Source organism: Lissotriton vulgaris, chromosome 1_1, assembly GCF_964263255.1.
Source record: "Lissotriton vulgaris chromosome 1_1, aLisVul1.2, whole genome shotgun sequence".
NCBI classification, from domain to species: Eukaryota; Metazoa; Chordata; class Amphibia; order Caudata; family Salamandridae; genus Lissotriton; species Lissotriton vulgaris.
Window position 1 is genome coordinate 721,410,006 of NC_141685.1, and position 20,253 is coordinate 721,430,258.

At 47.1% G+C, this 20,253-nt stretch overlaps 1 protein-coding gene across 7 annotated transcripts in view; it reads left to right on the forward strand.

Annotated features, from left to right (window-relative positions):
• Positions 1 to 20,253, forward strand: part of LOC147747711 (coagulation factor XIII B chain-like) — an 825,373-nt gene that overhangs the window by 180,309 nt on the left and 624,811 nt on the right. For 5 of the 7 annotated variants that reach the window (XM_086955018.1, XM_086955010.1, XM_086955043.1 and 2 more), the window contains exons 2-3: positions 1,915 to 2,118; positions 16,560 to 16,736. In XM_086955018.1, coding sequence (XP_086811144.1) covers positions 1,915 to 2,118; positions 16,560 to 16,736 — 381 coding nt within the window. The remainder of the gene's footprint in view (positions 1 to 1,914; positions 2,119 to 16,559; positions 16,737 to 20,253) is intronic. The other 2 variants (XM_086955026.1, XM_086955064.1) reach the window with 1 other exon arrangement.

Genomic DNA, 20,253 nt, shown 5'->3' on the forward strand with positions numbered 1-20,253 from the left:
CGGACGGGCGCAAATGGGCTTGCCTTAGGCGTGCCAGCGGCACACCCGCTGCGCTCGTCCACTGTGCGACTGTGCAGCGTCCGGCATATATGGGGAGGTGGGAGGGAGGAGGAGCTGGGAGGCGGGAGCAGTGAGTGGGCAGGGGGCAGGGCCGCAGGGGGCACTGCGGCAGAGAAACAGTGGTGCAGAAAGCAAAATGGGGCACAAGGGGGGGAAACGAGTAGCACAGAGCAGAAAACGAGGCACGAAGAGGGGGAAACAGTGGTACAGAAGGCAAAATGAGGCACAAGGGGGGGAAACGAGTGGCGCAGAGCAGAAAATGAGGCACAAAGAGGGGGAAACAGTGGTACAGAAGGCAAAATGGGGCACAAGGGGGGGAACGAGTGGCACAGAGCAGAAAACGAGGCGCAAGAGGGGGAGACAGTGGCACAGAAAGCTAAAAGGACAGAGGGCACTTACCAGCGGCAGTGGCAGCAGCAGCAGGGGCACACAGTCGGAGCTGCGTGGAGGGGGAGCGACCTACCAGGAGGGTCAGGGGTCCAGGGCCACAGTATAAAAGAAGTAAATACAAGAGGCTGCAGAGGAAGCAGAGCTAATGAATCACTGCAGGAAGAGTACCATGCAGAAGTGACAACAGAGAAATTGAATGAGGTACCAGAAAAAAGAACGGAAAAGGGATCAGGACTGTCGATGCGCAGTAGGGAGGCAGGAGTAATGAAGGAAATGTTGGTATTTTATGTATTTCCCTATACTGGTAGTGTCCTAAATGCTCCTCTACTCCCTTGATATTTACTTGACGTAGTAATGTTCTGTGGGATTGTATATTCTGTCACTGTCAGTTTGTTAATTTCTCTCAGTACTGAGCGGGGAAACCTCTCTACTCTAAGGGGCGGGGAGTATATTTATTTACTTATGTCATGAGAAAAGAAGGATAGTTTTGTGCAAGCAAACCTGTACAATACAATGCAGAACAGTGCAGGGGCAGCGGTGAGAGGAAGCCGAGCATATGAGAAACTTAAGGGAGGGTGCAGGGCTAATGAAAATGTGATTTCAATGCACCATGAAGTTAGCATGCACCAGTGCAGACTCACGCGTTTGATCCCTGAAATGCTTTTAAATGGAAGAACAGCCATGCTCACGGGATTATGAAGAATATATGACAACACTGATGCAATAGTTTACCCCATCTGACGGTACGCACACAAACAAAGCAAAACAAAAAGAAATATATCACAAGAGAAGTAGGTCAGGTCTTTCATTGAAGCTGGAGACGGTGAATGATGTCTTCAATGGAGCTATGGATCTCCTAGACAAAGCTGACAACAAGGAATAAACTGTACTGTGCCCTACACTGCATTGACGTATGAACCTTTGATATATGGTATCCTCTGGAATTTCCACGTCATATGGCACACACAACTTGGATATAATGTCTAACTGAGCTTCTCATTGCAATGGCATTTTGAATTTGGCATGACTGAGTGACCCTCAGTATCTTTACAGTGGTGGTCATTTCTTGCCATTTTACCCATCGCATCCATTTGAGTTGCGGATTCTTATTTGCACTGTGGGTTGGGCCACTGATCCTGAAAATAATGATGCAACCATTACATATATATTTTAGAGATGCCTTCTTCAATAAGATTTTGAATGAATTCCCATTAACTTCATACTTCTTGTAGGATCCCTCGTTCTGACACCAAAATCTGGTGAATTGTTGCCAGTGGCGCAATCAGAACATAGAGTTTTGGTCAAAAATACTTCTTCAGTGAAATGGTTAAAATCGAAGAGAAGAGTCACGTGGTAATTAATTATCTTGCACACTTCTCGTAAACATTCCAAGGTGGAGGCATTAATGATGAAGTTATATTTTAATATCAGGAACCAGGCTTAAATAATATGCTTTTTTTCTAGGTAAAGCTTGTGATAATCCAGAAATAGAAAACGGACAACTAAGCTCCTGGTATTATAGGAACTTTCCAAATCGGTATTTTCCGATGACAAAAGGAAGGCAAATAGATTATGAGTGCGATGGAGGCTATGCAACTGAATCAGGATATGGATCTGGAAGAATCACATGTTCTGACGAAGGATGGACCCCTGCACCAAGATGCCGCCGTGAGTAATTTATAAACTCTAAAGGCCAACTCAGAGCTAATGACGATTATTATTATTATTATTATTATTATTACTATTATTATTATCATCATTTTTTGTTGTTTTTGTTATTCACAGTTTTCTCAGGATACAAATTCAAAGCCAGACCCCACATCAGGCTACTTTTAAATTATATGACCGCATTGGCATGGCTCACGAGTTAACCATTGGCTCTATAAGGGCACTGCACAGGTTCTGTACTTTCTAATGAGGACCAAGAGAAGTTCTACCCTTTCCTAATTGTAGAATATAAGAACACTCCAGTATTAAACAGCAGCAGCAACTGGCACTGGAATAGAGCAGTACACTGGAAGCCTAAAATCATCACATCAACAAGGTATCTGATAACCCATATATACACAAATATAAGAGGAAGTAAATGCAGGTTAGGAGCTTTTGGTAGGGCTAGCTGCCTGTGATGGGTTTGGGTTCATGACCTGGCCAGAGGCCCGGCCCTGAGGACAACTCCCGGCTCAGTCTGGGTTTAAACGGCTGAAGCGGGGGCTTGGCCACAGGACCTGGATTGGTGTGTTTAGTGGACATTTCCCCCTGTGGTGGCGTTGGGTGTAGGGTCTGGTGTTCAATCCCAGTAGTCAACACACAAAGCACACGGCCGAAGGCCTTGTGCAGTAGGGGTTGTCTGCATATGAAGTGTTGGCTGCAGGGCCTGACCTTCTGCTTCCTCAAAGCTGAATTTTCTCTGCTCTTTTCTGACATTGCATACTTGCTACACTCATACAAAGTGTGTAAGTACAGTTTGTATTTGAAGGGTTCGTTCCCAATAAAAAACATATGCAACGGAAAAGACAAACACCCTTACATTATGGTGAGAACCTGTCTCCATTTGTGCATGGAAACTAAATGTTCATCAGCTTTTGGGGGGAACAATGCAATTTCTTACTAGATACAGCACTTTTTAGTGGCAATAGATCACAACAAATAGAATTGTTTTGCTGTATTGCTCTTACTAATAACATTATGAAAACCTAGTGACATACATGACAAACAACATAACGACTAGCTTCTATTTTTAACCAGTAAATGTAGTTCTAAACAGAACCTTGGCCTTTTGTGGTTAAAAAAAAATATTTGTATATATTTTTCTTATCCTGAGAAAGAACAAAAACAAGTTCTTACCTTGGATTTAAAAAAAAAAACTTTTTACATGTATCCTGATGGGCGAGCACCATGTTTTATCTTAGTAACGCTTTGTTCACCTACACAAAGAATTTCTCCACACACTGCACAGTCCCTTCCTATGGTGGCAATTATGGGGCAGGTGTGGGCCTGTAATAATTCTGTGGGCAGACATCTAAAGGGGCGAAAAGGTGTCACTGACAAACCCCCTCAGACATCTCCATGCAAGTGGATGCAGACACTCACTTTGCCTGCCTGCACAGAGAAAGAAGGCTGCTCCATATTTCACTGATACACCATGGCAGAAACAGAAACCCGTACTAAGGCAGTTTTTCAAAACTTTGAGCTGGCCAAAAAATAAAAGTGCCCAGGAGGGTATGTCCACTATGTGTGACTAGGTGCTCCATAGACGAAAATGTGGACAATATTTCATAGGAACCAGTGGCACGTGAAAGCACTTGAAGGCCATTCATCTCAAAACCATAACTTGTGCTGAGATGCACAAGAGTTGAGCAGCTAAAAGACAACAGACTGCTCCATAGGAAGTGCTCTTTCTACAATAGGAGGAAAGTGATGAGAAAATGTAGCATTTTCCAAAGTACATCAGGCACAGCCTCAAAGTAGAAGCCTCTGGGGAAACTAATGCAAGAATATTTCCAAGTGCATGGAAAGTCATCTGCACACAGAATACAAACACCTGTAGAACACACAAAAGACATAAAAAATAAGGTTTTAAAAGTTTTGAGATAATTTCCAACTGTAATAAATACAAAGAAAAAAACAAAAAGTTTGAAAAACATACCAAACTATACAACAAAACTAAATCAAAGCATTCATTCAATCGCTTCTGCACACAAAGAAAGATTGTGCTGATCAGGATGGTTGATTTCTCAGAGTTTGGCACGGTGTCTAGTCAAAGACCAGGTCTTCTTCCCAATCCTGTATTGCATATTGCCATGTGCCATTTGCAGAGGTTCTCCCCATCGGAAGAATGAGTTACCCATTCTGAATGTAGAATATGATTTTAAAAAACGCAGCAATTTCCTAACAAAACAAAGGTTAAAGTGATGTTCTAGATCAGGGTTTTCCAAACCGGCCCTGGAGGGCCGGATCCATGGCAGATTTTTAAAATAACTACATTTATCTAAATGGGGATATGCACAAAATCTGGCATGGATCCGAGCCTCCAGGACCGGTTTGAAGAACCCTGTTCTAGGTGCTCTTCCCCTGGCCGCAATGCTCATGCCCGTCTGCAGGGCAGTTGCTGCTGAGCGCAGCTGCATCGGCCCGTACGCTTCTTGAATTAAAGTGAGGCAGCGCTGAAGCAGCTGAGAGAGGAGGGGGGTGGGGGGTCTGAGCGCCACGGAATGGTCCCCGAGTGCTGTGGTCCTTTTTGTAGCTGTCTATTTCTCCCCCTGAAGACCGCAGGTCACTGTCCTGCCTTTGTACCGCCGTCACTGCATTCAGCTTACATGGAGAGCCTGGTGAGTTAGAGGCGTGCGGCAGGACAGCGACTGGTGAGTCAGTGGCTGTGTTGGATGGAGGGTGATTTGCTGGGCCTCCCCTCAGGCAAAGAGAGGCCTGAAAGAGCACATCTCTCTTTTCATGCCACCCTCCCTCTCTCCGACTCCCAGAGATGGAGTCAGTGGTGCTAAACACGTTTCATGGCATGCAGAGGTCACTTCGGAAGACTCCTGAAGACTTCGCTGTTACCATAGTTGTTGGTGACTGGTAGAAAATCTTGGAATTAGCCCCATGCTCTTTGCTCCTTGCTGGGCAGGCCTGTGGTTCTGGTCTGCAGCCTGTGGGTGGTGGTTGTGTCTTCCTGCTTTTGCCAAGGGATGGATGTAAGTGACAAAATCCTTCCCGCTGATGCAAACACAGCTTCCCCAAGCCTCTAGCAATCCAGCTAGCTACAACTAGTGCCAAGAGCCACCGGACATTGACATGACATTGATATGTTGATTTTTCATCATTGAACTCCTTGAATTTCAGTTTTTGAGGTTGCTACCTGGTGGGTTCTGAATCGCCTTGAGATCATCCAGAGCTGCCAGGACTTGCGGTCACCGAAGGGGCCTGTGGTCTGTGTGCCCGAGGTCTCTAACCATCACAACCTCCTTAGCCCTTCCCTCCTTTAATAACCCAAAAAGCTCTCTACCAGCCCAACCCTTCTTACCAGAGCCAACCCAGAGTCATCATCATCATAAAACTTTATTCGGTTTTACAGAGTGAAAACCATAAAAGTCACAGTAAATATACACATCTCATAAAAGAAGTACATCAAAAAGTTTACAATTCATAGCCATAAAACAAGACAAGTTGCAGATAAAATATGGCGGGTACAATTTTTTTTATTTCTAAGCTAAAAGTAGAGAACACACACAAGGGACATACCTTAAGACTATGGGTGCCTCCTCCCACTAAAATAGCTGCTATTCCAGAGAGGGCCTGGTTCTCACCAAAGATTTCAGATAGCCTATAATAAAACATATGCAGTCTGATTTCAACAGCTGCAGATACAAAAGTGCTGGGCGGACCTGATAAAAATTGAGCCTCTTTAAAAGGTGGAGTAAAAAAATGTCTCTGCGGTACTTCATAGAATTTGCAGAGGAACATAAAGTGTAGCAGGTCCTGTGGAGACAAGTTGTCGCAGCCACAGGGTGCTTACACCTGTCCTCTGTTACACCCTTTCGGAACAGCAATTAAAAGATGGAAAAAGTTAAAACAAAACCTGGACAATAAAAAACGCTCGTAGGTGCTCAGTGTTCCCAAAAGGTAAAGCTCAGTCAGTGGATGGGTTTTTAGGGTCAGAAATTTATGGACACTTGGTTTACATGATTCCTGTTCATCTCTTTCTAGCTTTCTGGTACAGATAAATGCTTTTTTGACCAGTTCCACATTACTTTTTTGTTATAGTTGAAGGTTTTAGAAAGAGTTCAGGGCGACCTATCTCTGTAAAGCGACCTCTGACATACTTCCGCCATGGAATTCTGGACATGTGTTCCAGGGTCATGCAATCTGCTATGATCTGCTGGGTAAGCTTTATCTCCTTGTTTGGCCAACACTTGAGACAAAACACCAAGGGATGCAAGGCAAGAGTATCGCATAAAAAAGGAGCCCCTAGTTCTTCGTGGGCTATCAGGTTCGATAAACTGATTGGCATTCCCAGCAGGTGCTTTAAAAAGTTGTTCTCAGCCACCTGCAGCGCATCTGCTGTGGTCTACCCCCAAACTTTGCTACCTTAAAATGCAGTTGACAGACCCTTTGCCTCATAAATTTTCAGCATGGCTGCAATTGGGTGCTTGCCCATCTTTGCAGCAAAGCTGAAAATAACGGCAGTTATTCGATTGAGCTCCCCCTTTTTCTTTTGAATGAGCGGCTCCAACTTCAAACGATCATCCAACAGTACCCCCAGATATGAGAAAACTGGTGTTATGGGGACCTTTGCAGGACCTACGGAGAAGGAGTACTTTTTCCTGGGACGAGCCCCTACCGGCGAGACATAAGATTTTGCATTATTGATTGTTAGATCACTGGATCCCATGAAGTTCGGGAATGCATCTAATAGAGATTGGAGCCTTCTGGCAGTTCTCGCTATCAGGACAGCGTCATCTGCAAATAGGAGGACGGGAAGACCACGGCGACCGACATGCGGAAATTCGGCCCCGTGGCTACCAGGGCTCCTTCAAGATCGTTAATATATAGGTTAAACAGGAAGGGTGCCAAAATGCAACCCTGCCTCACCTCTCTTACAATATTAAATTCCTTGGAAACCTGAAGATCCTGCGCGTATCTAATGTTTGCCCTGGTGTCCCTATGCAGATCCATTAGAAAGTCCAGGATAGGGGCCTCCACCCCCATGGCCCTCATGGACTGCCACAATCTGACCCGATTTACACGGTCAAACACCGAGGATAGGTCCATGTCGGCCATGTAGATCGTACCTGGGCGGGCCATCGTGTACTTGCCAAGGATCAAATAAAGATTTAAACATTGGGCCACCATAAACCTCCCTGCACGAAACCCGTATTGAGTGTCAGCGATGATATTGTGCTCCTCTGCCCATGATGATAATCTTTGCAATAGTACCCCTCCCACCACCTTAACTACAGAGTCAATGAGAGAAATGGGTCGGTAGCAGTGCGTGCTACTTCGGTCCCCCTTTTTGAAAACTGGCACGATGGTAGAGATAGCCCAGGTTTCAGGGCTACCATCCCTGGCCGCTGCATTCAATACAGCCACCAGGATCGCCGCCCAGAAGAATGGATCCGATTTGTAAAGATCCGGCACAATTCCATCCTGGCCGGGAGCCTTATTACTAGTTAGGCCCGCAATGCCCAACTCTACCTCTGTTACCTCAAAGACCAGATGGTCGGTGTTAATGGCCCGGGGTGACTGATCGTGGGGACCCGGGGAACCCTTAAACTTGGATTGAAAGTGGGCCACCCATTCCTCTTCCGTAATGTGGGAGCCTAGGGTGTTGCTTGGATCATCAGAGAACAGGGGTCTGTTGACAATGCCCCAAAACCGTGTACCAGACCTTAATGTACTAGGCTCGAGCAACTCCTTCCATGGCTCCTCCTGCAGAGCTCTCTTGCGGGTAGCTAGGGCCTGCTTGTATCCCTTGCGACATACCCCTATATATATGGCGGGTTTCTCGGAACAACTTGCAAGGCCTAAGTTAACTTGTGTGCTGCCTGGGAGCAGGAGGAATCAAACCATCTTGGGTGCGAATTAGATGCCTTGTATGCCAGAGCCCTCAAAAGTTCCCCTGCTATGCGTGAGATGGTGCTTAAAGCACTAAGAACATCCCTTGGTGAACTCTCCGGTTGGACACAAAGGGCAAGTTCAACTACACATGAGCCTTACACCTCCCTAAAGAAGTCATCAGGGTCAATCTGGGACCATTTAAGACGGCACCCACCGTCTGTAGGTCTCGTAGTTCTGGTACCCTTTCCCTAGATTTACTGGGTAGAAAAACACCACAGAAGTGTACACAAAGGGGATTCTGATAGCTAACACCACTATCCTGGATGGTAAACCTCTGAAAAAGGGATTGAGAGGAGGTAGAGATTAAGATGTGATCTATAAAAGACCCGGTACCTCTTCCTTTAAAAGTGGGGATCCGGGTTTTACAATTTGAAGCAAAAAGGGACGTTAGTGACAGTAGGTCAAATTTGTTTACTAAGTTATTTAGGTCCTCCCCCTGAGTTGAGTGCTCAAAGCGAAACTCCCTCATTCTGTGACATCCCATGTCGGACATATTAGTAATCTTAGGGTCGCCATAGGGGTGGGTATTAAAATCTCCCAGCACCATCAAGGGGTGTGAGCTAAGGTCACTTAGCTTCCTTAGATAGTGGCTCAGCTGTATGATGTTACCTTCTCCCTTTCTGCTATTAGATGTGTTGTAAAAATTGATAAGGGTCATTATGTTATTCCCCTTCTTGAGTGTGATGGCCTGTAGGCCCTGGCCAGAAAATGGACGAGTCTGTACCTGGCATTCAACAGTCAAGGAGATATAGATGGCGAAACCTCCCTTAGCTCTACCACTTGTTGACGGAGAGGCAGGGACAAAATAAGTTTTAAAACCCTCCAGGAACAAGTTACAGTCCACTAACCAGATCTCTTGAAGGCAAACTACTAAGAATTGCCTAACAAACTGTTGCCATAAGGGGTCATGGAACTTGTCTGCCAAGCCTGCTATATTCTATGATAGAACATTATTGTCCACGTCAGTGGATGTCACTGCTGTTTGAGATGAAGAAAGGTGAACCATTTGTCATGTCTCTATCTCAATTGTCGGAGTTAAGAGGGCCCCTCAACTAGAGGCTAAGAGGGCCCTCAACTACAGGCTCATCAAGGTTAATTAGCCAATCGCAATCCTCCAACACCGATAGCATAAAAAATCTATTGGCTAATTCTAGGGTAGGAGCCGCGACAGAGACAGAGCGAGGCCCCCATTGGCGACTTGTACTGTACAATAATTGTGGGTACCCATGGTTGTTGCCTACAGGGTTTTCATAACGCTGTCTAGGTTTTGAGAGTTCCCTATCCTTATTCCCTGATATGTGCCCATGAGATTCAGCTCTGTAAAAAAAACAATGGAAGTGTCAGTATTATGGACCCATGAAATGACTGACCAGCACAAATAATACCTGACAGGATTCTTTCGGCTACAGAGGCCCTATTAAAGTTAACTATAACGCACACACCCCTCCTGTCTTTTTAGAGCTGCCTATCCATTCCACTGGATGTACCATGATAATACTACGTTCCACACCAGGACCAGCGGGGGTATTAGTTGTTAACCAGTGGAGTACCTTGTTCTTTAGATTGTTATAAACCTCGTGTATACCTGGGCGAAGAGGTGGGACATTCCCCAAGACCACTACATAAGGTGTGGATTCTGGGGGGAGATGAATAGTGATAGGACGTTGGCAGGCCTTCCCTGGTGGCGCAACAGGGCCGACGACTGACTTACAGTTGTTTGAGGGTCCCACCTATGCAAAGGAACCACCAGTGGTATGCTGAGAGTCTGACCACCCCATTGGCCGTTTGTTTCCCCATGAGCTGACTGCACCACATGTCTCTGTATATGCTGCTGGTCTTCATATGTTTTGGTAGGGTTTTTAGGCATGCCCGAGCTAAAATTGGCTGCTGATTCTGGTTCAAGGATCTCACTTGTAGCCCTACTATGTATACGAATGTCAGTTTGAGCCCCCCTGGCAAGACTTTTCTCAATTACTGTCAACCTCTCCAACATAGGACTACATTTTGTGTCCAACAAGGTAGTCATTATGTCTTGGAAGACCTTGGTAGTCAGCGTGTCTAAATTTGTAGTTTTCGATTTGGGCACCAAAGGTTTATTGGAGGGCTTAGTGGCCGGTGTCAGCTTTGATCTTTTTGCTTTACCCCCAGTGGTTTGAATTTTCCGTTTTATGCTCCCCTGATTGTTAAACCCCCTCTGAACAGTAGGTTGACTATACTGGAAGAGCGAGTGGGTTGTCATAGGATGCAAAGTGTTAGTACTGACCGTCCCTTGAGATGGAACAATACTTCCTCTTCTTTCAATTATGACAACTGGGGACAGAGACCTGTGCGGGGTCGAGGAGGGAGCTGGGGGGAGCTTCATTTGCAGATGGTAACCCTTCTGGGATAAAGGAGACTGCGGACGACCCCTGACAGATGTCAGAGCAGGTGGGAGGGGATTCAACCAGGGGCACACTAGATCTAAGTGTTGGTAGGTGCAGACGGTTGGAGGGTGACCTAGAAAGGCGCGCTGTTCACAAGTTTGATCTCTTTGTCAATAACCACAGCACCTCTCTGCAGGAAGGAGTCCATTGTGGTAACAGTGGTAGATGAGCTAACCGCCAGTTTAACCCCAGCAGTCCCCGTCTGAACCTTTCGCCTCCCCATAACTTTTAAGTGTCTTCAGTAATACCACTACTAAGTTAAACCAGACACAAGCAGTAATAAATGAGTGATAGAATTAAACAGCGTGTATACAACTGCAGAACAGGGAAATATCCATTGTTCTTATTGTGTCGTGTTATAGGTCCAGCGCTTAGTCCAGGGCAACTTCCTTCCTGTCAAGAAATTTGAATACCAGTGCCTATATTAAGCATCTGGGCAGTGACAATAAGGTGGTTGGTGGTACAAGGTACAGGGATTTAATGGCCAGCTGTCCAGATATTGACCAATGAATTAAAAGACAGCAGCCAAGGGAGAGGCCCGGCCTCTGTCGGTCTCGGACGGGCTCAAATGGACCCACCCTTTGTCCGGGCTGCGTCCCGTGTGTGCCGAGCCGCGGTGGGAGAGGCTGCACTATAAGTGCGTTAGCCATGCCCCCCCCCACTTGCAGCAGCTGCAGGAAGGAACGGTGCACTCTGGGGATTGCAATCCACCCCAGAGTGTGTCTGGCAGGTGCGGGTAGCGCTGAGGAAGCGGCGTGGCAGGCAGCAAGATCACTTTGAATATCAATTATAGGGTGTAGAAAGAAACTGGTGCCAGGTGCATTGAAGGTGGAGGTGAGACCCAACCAAACAGAAGCCACTTCAAAAAATGAACAAAAGTAAAATTAATGAGTCCGCTCTTCAACTTGCAGAGCATTGGATGCTCCTCAATAGTATAGTCAGAGACATACATCTGCCTTCTGGTGAGTTTGATATGGTACGTTCCCAAGAGCCAACAGATAAGTAGTACTATCCCAACTCGAGCGTTAGTAATTGTTAGTCCTGTAACAGATTGCTCCCAATAAAGTTTTCAATACAAAAAATAACAAAAATAGTAAAACAATTAAGTCCACAAAATTCCAGTGTCCAGTGTAAGTAAACACTAGGAAGAAAGTTTCTTGAGCTGCCGACTCTTATCCAAGCTCAATAAGCAAAATTAACAACAAGGGTGGGCATTTCTGATGTAAACACGGACTCCCACTGAGAGGCAGCCTGAGCAATCCTTGGAGACCGCGCGTCTCAAAGCAGAGACAGGAGTCCGGCTTGCGGCTTGGAGGTGGCGGGAGCTACCGTGCAATCAGCGCGTCCTCACTCGTGCCTCAAACAGTCAACACAGCTCCTACATGCCCTCGGAGGGTTTTCCATGTCGGCAGGGGGCTCCGTCCTGTCCGTTGCTGGGAGAATTCCCAACCCAGAGTCAAGCCTGAGCCAAAACCATGATTTCCCTACCTACATTGCTGTACTTGATACTTGATGTACTTCCTGCTGTACTTCGTGCTCTTACGCCCTTCGCTAACCCTGCTACATCTTGCTGTGCCCTCCAGCATCTACAGTATTTCTTTGTATCTTCAGTATCTCCATGTTACAGGAGGGGGCCTGGTCTAACTTAACGATTCCCTGCCACACGTGTCTGCGTGGGGAAGTGAAAAGCTCTGAACAGTGAGGAAGCAGGCCACAGACTTCTATCATGGATTGGTTTCTACAGAGAGCAGTGGGTCTAATTAGTAAGGAAATCGACCTGGTGGAGTTCTGGTTATCCTTTTTGTCCCCTCTATCATTACCAACCTTTGGATCCCAGGCCACCCCCAGCAATATCGCTGGGGAACTTTGTGGTTTCCCCAACATCAAGGTCACACCTAACCACCGGGACTTGGCCAACTATGTGGGAGACAAAAGTGCCACCAGAGGACCAAAATGGTCTCCCAGCGTGGTCAGGTGACTTCCCTTTACACTGTCTGAGCCCTGTGCTAGTTAATAGAGCTGCATGCAAAAGGAAGAGGGTAGCTAATCACTCCAAGGCAAAGAGACTGTGTCCTCTGGCCCACATGGTGGAGAGTGTAGCCAAAGACAAGGCTCCAGCCAAGACATCTGAAGGGCTCAAGGACTTGTTTGATAGATTTTCAGTACTACTGTCAGAAAAGCTAGAGCCCATCTGCGAGCGGCTGGAGGTGATTGAGTCAGAAATCAGTAACCTGAAGAAGGCAGTGTTTCTGACACCCTCAATACCCGAACCAGACACATTGCCCCCCACTACTATGGTTGATTATTTCCTCTTGTCCCCCAATGGTGGTATAGAGGAGGTGCTTCCTGCAGCCGTTGCAGCTTCTGATGCCAGGGCTACCAGGGATAGCTGTCCCATTAGCAAACCAATAGGAAGAGAGTTTTCCCAAATGGAGACCACGTCTGAGCTAAAGAGAGGGTGTGGGGGAGCGAGAGGGGAGCCACGCACAAATTGTGACTCAGGTCAAGGCCACAAGTTTAACTCATTGAATCTGCCCCCAGATGCATACCCATACTGATCAATGTACGTAGCATAGTTAAGGGGACTGAGGAACCCTTTTCCCAATTAAAAAATAAAGCACTTCACTGGCTGTGATCTCATGCGGGCTTCTCTCCTTTAGATGCCTAGCAAATATTGATGATTAATGGAGTGGACTGGGTCTGGCCCCTGCTGAAATCCTATAGAGGTGATTGCATTGGTGTTAGCTTCAGGGTCCCTTCCATTGTCTGCAATCTCCTTAATAGCTGCAAACACCAAAAGTGGGCTGTTTCAAAGATCTCCCTCCTGCCACTGGGTTTCTTTTATTGCCATCTGAAGGGTAAATCTGGGTTTGCCCCGAGGCGTGCCTTAGCTGGCCATCAAAGTTGTTAACAGTGGGGGGGAGACTGGGGCCATAGAAAAGATCCTGTCACAATAGAATGTCCATCCTCTCTAGCAGAGATTGATAGATGCCACATCAGACAGGGCATATTAGTGTTGGAATAACGGGACAAGAATGCACTAGCAACAGTTCTAGAACCCCGTGCTCCCTGACCCGGAGCATGATTCTTTGAATGACGTCTTAAGGAATAATCCAGGTACAGGTAACATGCCATCAATTTCTAGCACAAAAAATGACCCTTGTGAGGCACTATTGACACCACTTTGCAGCACTCTTCCCCTCCACCTCCGCAGTCCCTACTACTAAGCTGGAACATTGCACGAATCTAAGGTATACTAGGGGACCCTGATGGGGCACTTTTTTGATGGCCATGACATATGTCTATTTAAGGAGAAATGGGCATTCACCAAGTGAACAGCTGTGGTTACAATGGTTATAGCGTCCCAGTTAATAAGTCTAATGCTAGGCGCCCTTGTGATGGATTACTAGTATTGGTTGTCTCCACCATAGACTATGCTGTCACACCCCTTCATGTGGACTCCCCTGATGTCCACAGGATAATCCTTTCCCGCCCCAACTCCCAGGCCCTGATGACAATTAACATCTGTGATTGGATTAGTAGTTGTAAGCAGGAATTGAAAATCTCCAACAATTGGATAGTTTTCTATGTGACCATTATAACACCCACCATTTGATCAAAACAGGGGACTTCAACCTCACATTTGAGCCAAACAATCTGGCAAGTGAACTGTCTAGAGATGAAAACACTATTTGTGGTATTTCGTACCTTGTGTACTCCGCTGGAAGACACCTTTCCAGAGCTGCACTCCAGGTCGTGGATCTCACCCTGTCACATGGAATTCGGTCATGCAATGGGTGGTCTCCTTCCGACAAACTGATTGCACCTACATTTAGAGCAGGCCCATACACTAGCGGAGTCAACTACATTTTCTTGGATGTAAGGCATTGAAGCAAGTTAGATTACATGATGGTGGTGGAGGTAGAGGAGAGCAACCACAATCCCTTGGTATTAAGATCAAAAGAAGCTATGACCCTACCCTGCCCTGTAGCCACTGAGCAAGCTCCAATGCAGCGCACAGCCACTAACAACAGGAGAAATGTGATACAGGAAAGAGTGGGACTCTCACCCGAGGGAGTCAGGGCAATCTAAGCACCCATATGGATTACATTTATACCAACTGGGGGGGAATTGAGGTGATATTAGCGGAGCACAATATGGTATTTGACAAGTTGAGGAACCTCCTCACCAAGGAGGCTATGGGGGTTGCCTAAACACAATGCAGACTAAGGATAATTCAATGGCCAGTGTAAAAAACTAAAGGCAAACCTGCTCAAATCTTTAAAAGAGGGGGATATGCAGGCTATATGAGCAAACAGGGCCATTTATCGTGCCACCCTCAAAGTTGCAAAAGGAGCTTAAGAAGATGGCATTTGGTCTGACCTACTGGACGCCGCCATAGCGAATGACCAGAGGAAATTCTGGGCACTGGTCAGTAAGAGCGTGGGAGGACAGGCAGCCCCGTTGAAACATCTATTCTACCCTGTGACTAGAGTTGCCCATTTTGTGAGTTTGCACTCCCCTACCCGCTTCCCTGAGCCTGGGCCTGCATGTATGGGCTTCCACAATGTTATGCCACAATCCATTCCCCCAGTAAGTTTTACCATGGAGCAACCCATGCAACCTTCAAGCCAGAGAAAGCTCCACTGACATCTTCAAAGCAGACCTATATTAACATGGTATCCAACGCCATCGCGATGGACGGATGCTCCCTCAATTGTGGAAATAGGAAGAGATTGAGTTTATCTTTAAAAAAGGGGATCCCAGTCTGCCTTCCAACTACCGCCCTATCAGCCTGATTGACAATTTGCTAAACATTTTTGCAAACAGGTGCTAAGGCAGTTGTATTGGTGTGAGGAAAACCACATTGTCTCAGGACTACAAACAGGCTTCAGGTATAAGATCAGTGCAGTTGACCAGTCCTTTGGCTTTCTCCGGGTAAAGTGGAAAACGGTGGACCTGGCTGCAGTGTGATCGATGGGGCAGATTCACAAAACTAACTTATGAAAAAATCCTAAACTTACTACTTTTGGTATTCAAAGAAGGCATTTAGTAGTAGTAAAGTCAGGATTTTGTCTTAAGATTGACTTAAGACAAACTTAAGACAAACTTAAGACAAACTTAAGACAGAATTAAGACACACTTAAGACAGACTTTAGACAAACTTAAGACAGACTTAAGACAAACTAAAGATAGACTTAAGACAGACTTAAGACAACATTCTAACTTAAGTCTGTATTAAGTCTGTCTTAAGTTTGGATCAAGTCTGTCTTAAGTCTGTCTTAGGTCTATCTTAAGTTTGTCTTAAGTCAAACTTAAGACAAAATCCTAACTTTACTACTACTAAATGCCTTCTGTGAATACCAAAAGTAGTAAGTTTAGGATTTTGTCTTAGGTTAGTTCTGTGAATCGGGCCTTCTATGTGACAATTTTAGTAGAAACACTTCACATTTATTCTGCTAGAAGGGCAAGGGTCATACCATTACTGCAAAGTGTGTTTTACAAAGAAACTTGAATGAATGTTTTCTATAGACTGGGAATCGGTAAAGACTTTAAGATGGAGCAGAAGTCGCACAACAGAGCTCTGCTTCTCTTGAAGGCAGCACAGGATGCAGTCAGGTGCCCCTAACTACCTGTTTGGTGTATTCAAACTCTATATATCAACAGCACAACAGTTGCAAGCAAGTGAACACAGTGCAAAGGAAGATACTTCTAAAGAGTCACTGAGGATTTGACTTCCAAGTCAGACTATGGTAGGAAGATGTTGGCGAATTTATCTGCAACTTTTGCCACATTCCTCGTAGGTAAAGGTTGTTTTCCTATTGGTGTAGCCACTATGAGGAGGGCTGGTAAGAGAACCCGTCCTGCAGATTATGGCGGTATTCATTTTAGTATTGTTGATACTGATCCGTTTCTGTCAGAACCAATATCCTCCTGCAAGTAGCCATGGTCCAACCCATTAATGTTAGAAGCGTTGAAGTTCATACAGTGAAACATTATATTTATTCAAAACATATGTTTATTCAACATTAATATTAGCAATAATAGACATGGCTTAACATCTTTTTTTAGGTGTGTGTGAGCGGCCCTACTTTAACAATATGGATGTGTATTTTAATAAACAACATTATACAGAGGGACAAACTGTATACTTCCGCTGCTACCCTGGTTTTTTCACTCAGGAAGGACAAGAGGATGGAACAGTGGAGTGTCTTTCAAATGGACGGTTTTCTCAAGCGACGTGCATTCGTGAGTAATGTATATTTCATTAATTGCTTTTGAGTGGTGGAAATGGTAATTGGATTCCTAGATATCAGCACAAACTCCCTCTTTGCGTGCTTCTAACATGGTTAAGATTTGAATGAGGGCCCATAAGTGCATTCTTCAACCTTCACCTTTAATATCATCTGGGACCACCTACGAAGGGCCCTACTGGATTACCCAACAGAAGTTCTTAAGTCCATTAGAAAGCTTCCCCTTGGAAAAGCCACGGGTTACCAGGTGACCTATTTGGGTCAGAACCAGAAATATGGGGTCCTTATTTATGGGTAATATTCAATGCCATTATGAGAGGCATGGTGATACAGGAAACTTGGCCTGCAGAAATATTCCCAGTATTTAACAAGCATTTACAATGCAATAGGTCTCGCAGCATTAAAGTTTCAGTTACTGGCATTGTAAATGACAATGCTTTGCATTAATTTTTTTGTTTAATTTGCTATTGGTATATAAACATTGTTTGTGAATGGTTAGCTGATGCTTATGCTAAGCAAAGTTGGAAGTAATATAGAGTGCTTGTCTTGCTTGTTATAAGCATGCTGATTTAAAGCGCTCTGATACCTACGGGTAAAGTTTGCGCTTTATAAAAGTGAAAAATAATAAATAAATTTAAAAAAGCCTACCTGTACCAGGTCCATTCGATGCCACATATCTTTGGGTCCCTGTACTTATTAACTGCACCCGGTTTGTGGGAAACCTCCATGGCAGGAACAACGTGTTGCGGGGTAGACACGGGCAATGTAGCCACTGTCCTGTGGCTGCACCGCGGGGTAACAGTGTAGGGGCAGGAAGGCAGGCAGTTGGTAGTGCTGTGCCATAGCAGTGTAGTTCTCTGTGTATGCTGGGCATGGGGGTTGCTATTGGCTGACAAGAAGTGGTGAGGAGGTGCTGGTTCGGTGTGCCTGCTTCCTGATCTTGGGCAGGCGACAGGTAAAAACAAGCAAGGGCAGTGCTGTGTTGTTGCTGAGTGATGATGTGGTTGGGCTGAGTGATGTGGTGGTGTATTCGAGTGAAGTGGTGGTGTATTAGAGCGATGTGGTGGTGTCCCAGAGTGATGTGGTGGTTTCCCAGAGTGATGTGGTGGGGTCCCAGAGTGATGTGGTGGGGTCCCAGAGTGATGTGGAGGTGTCCCAGAGTGATGTGGTGGTGTCCCCGAGTGATGTGGCATGTGTCCCCGAGTGATGTGGCGGTGTCCCCCGAGTGATGTGGTGGTGCCCCCGAGTGATGTGGTGGTGCCCCCGAGTGATGTGGTGGTGCCCCCGAGTGATGTGGTGTTGCCCCCGAGTGATGTGGTGGTGCCCCCGAGTGATGTGTTGGTGTCCCTGAGTTATGTGGTGGCGTCCCCGAGTGATGTGGTGGTGTCCCCGAGTGATGTGGTGGTGTCCCAGATTGATGTGGTAGTGTCCCAGAGTGATGTGGTGGTGTCCCAGAGTGATGTGGTGTTGTCCCCGAGTGATGTGGTGGTGTCCCTGAGAGATGCGGTGGTGTCCGAGTGATATGATGGTGTTCCTGAGTGATACAGTGGTGTCCCTGAGTGATACAGTGGTGTCCCTGAGTGATGTGGTGGTACCCCTGAGTGGTGTCTCTGAGTGATGTGGTGGTGTGCCTGAGTGATGCGGTGGTGTTCCTGAGTGATGTGGTGGGTGAGGGTGTGAAGGTGAGTGAGGGTGAGAGGGTTGTGAGGGTGAGGGGTGTGAGGCTGTAAGGGCGAGTGAGGGTGTGTGAGGGTGAGTGAGCGTGTGTGAGGGTGAGGGAGGGTGAGGGTGATGGGGTGAGGGTGTGTGAGGGTGAGGGGTGTGAGGGTGAGGGGGTGTGAGGGTGAGGAGGTGTGGGTGAGGGTGAGTGATAGAGGGTGAGGGTGTGTGAGGGTGAGGGTGTATGAGGGTGAGGAGGTGTTAGTGAGGGTGAGTGAGGGTGGGTGAGGGTGGGTGAGGGTGTGACGGTGAGTGAGGGTGTGAGGGTGAGTGGGGGTGTGTGAGGGTGAGAGGGTGTGTGAGGGTGAGGAGGTGTGAGGGTCCGAAGTAAATGGTGGCAGGGCAGACATCAAAAGATAGAGAGAAGAGACTGCGTGGTGACTGCGTTAGTCAGTTTCAGAATCAGGAGGGGCAGAGCCAGCACAGTCTACGAGGGATCCGGGGAATTGGGTCAGGAGAAGAGGTGCGGCGTCGACAAAGTGCGAGGTGAGGTGGGGGAGGGGGTGGGCTGTAGTATAGTGGGTATAGGAGAGAACGGGTGGGCGAAGGGCACGGGGCAGCAGGTGGGGTGGCTGGGGCTGGGGTGCGAAAAAGGAGGCAGAATGAGAGGGGGTAGTTGGACAATGCAAGTAAATGTTAAGAGTGGGTGGGATAGCAAGCATCGATGGCGGAAGAGAGAGGACAGTTGTTAGTCACTACTCCCCACAATATCAGCCGACCATTGACACTGCAGGGGCGGCGAAGGATGGGGGGAGCGGCTGGGGTCTTTGGTTTTCTGGCTTTCAGGCTCGAGACTGGTGGGGGTTAGGCATGGGCTAGTGTGGGGTTGTTTTCTGGGTGGCCTAAGGGTCAAGGTGAGGAGGGAAGCATGCGGGCAAATGCAAGGCTCTTTGCGGCTGGAATGGCGGTGCTGTCTGAGGGGCTGGAGGTGTTGTGCCGCACACAGGCAAGTACATCGTGGAGTTTGCTAGTGATTGTGACAAAGGTATAGGATACAGGGGAGGACAAGGCGGCGTCTTGCTGGACAGTGTCGTGCGTCAGAATGGGGATAGACGGGCACTCGGGAGGACTTGGCCACAGGAATGGGCATTTGGGAAAGGGTGGCAGGGTGTAAATTGTGGGGGCTTAGGAGAGTCTTGTGGATGCGTGGTGGGGGTCGGGAGCATATGGGGCTTGGCATGACATAGGGGAGGGGTGTTCAGTGGGGTTTGCAAGTGGGAGTGTATACAGAACTGCCGACGCGAGGGTGATGGGTGCGGGTGCGCCGGTTGCCCTCAACAATAAGGGTATGAAAATATTTAAAGCGACACTGAGAGTCCGAGGTCAGGGTGACCAGGAGTAGGGAGGGGTGTGCTCTGTCACGGGTTGGGTTGCGCCTGGTGCGGGGGCTCAAGGAAATAAGGGAGTGGATGGTGATGCGGGCCAGGTCGTGCAAGCTGGCAATGCAGGTTGGGCACGCTGGACACGGGGGGAGTCAAGTTTGCTGGAGATGCGTGGAGAGGTGAGCATCCGTCGGCGGGGGCGGCTTTCGAATTGGTGGGGGCTCTGTTTTCGGAGGGAAGGCTCGGCAGGTGACAAAAGGTGGATGGGTGTAGGGCGGGCGCCGATGCAGCGGCAAAAGTGCGGTTTCAATGGATTGAGAAGGTTATGGGCAGAGGGCAATTCCACCACTTAAATAGGATCAACGTGTTAGTGCCGATTAAGATAGGGAACGAGGTCAATGCACAGGGTAACAGTTTCATGCATAATTCTAGGAGGTCGATGGACGAAGAAAGGTAGCTTTCTTGGTCAGT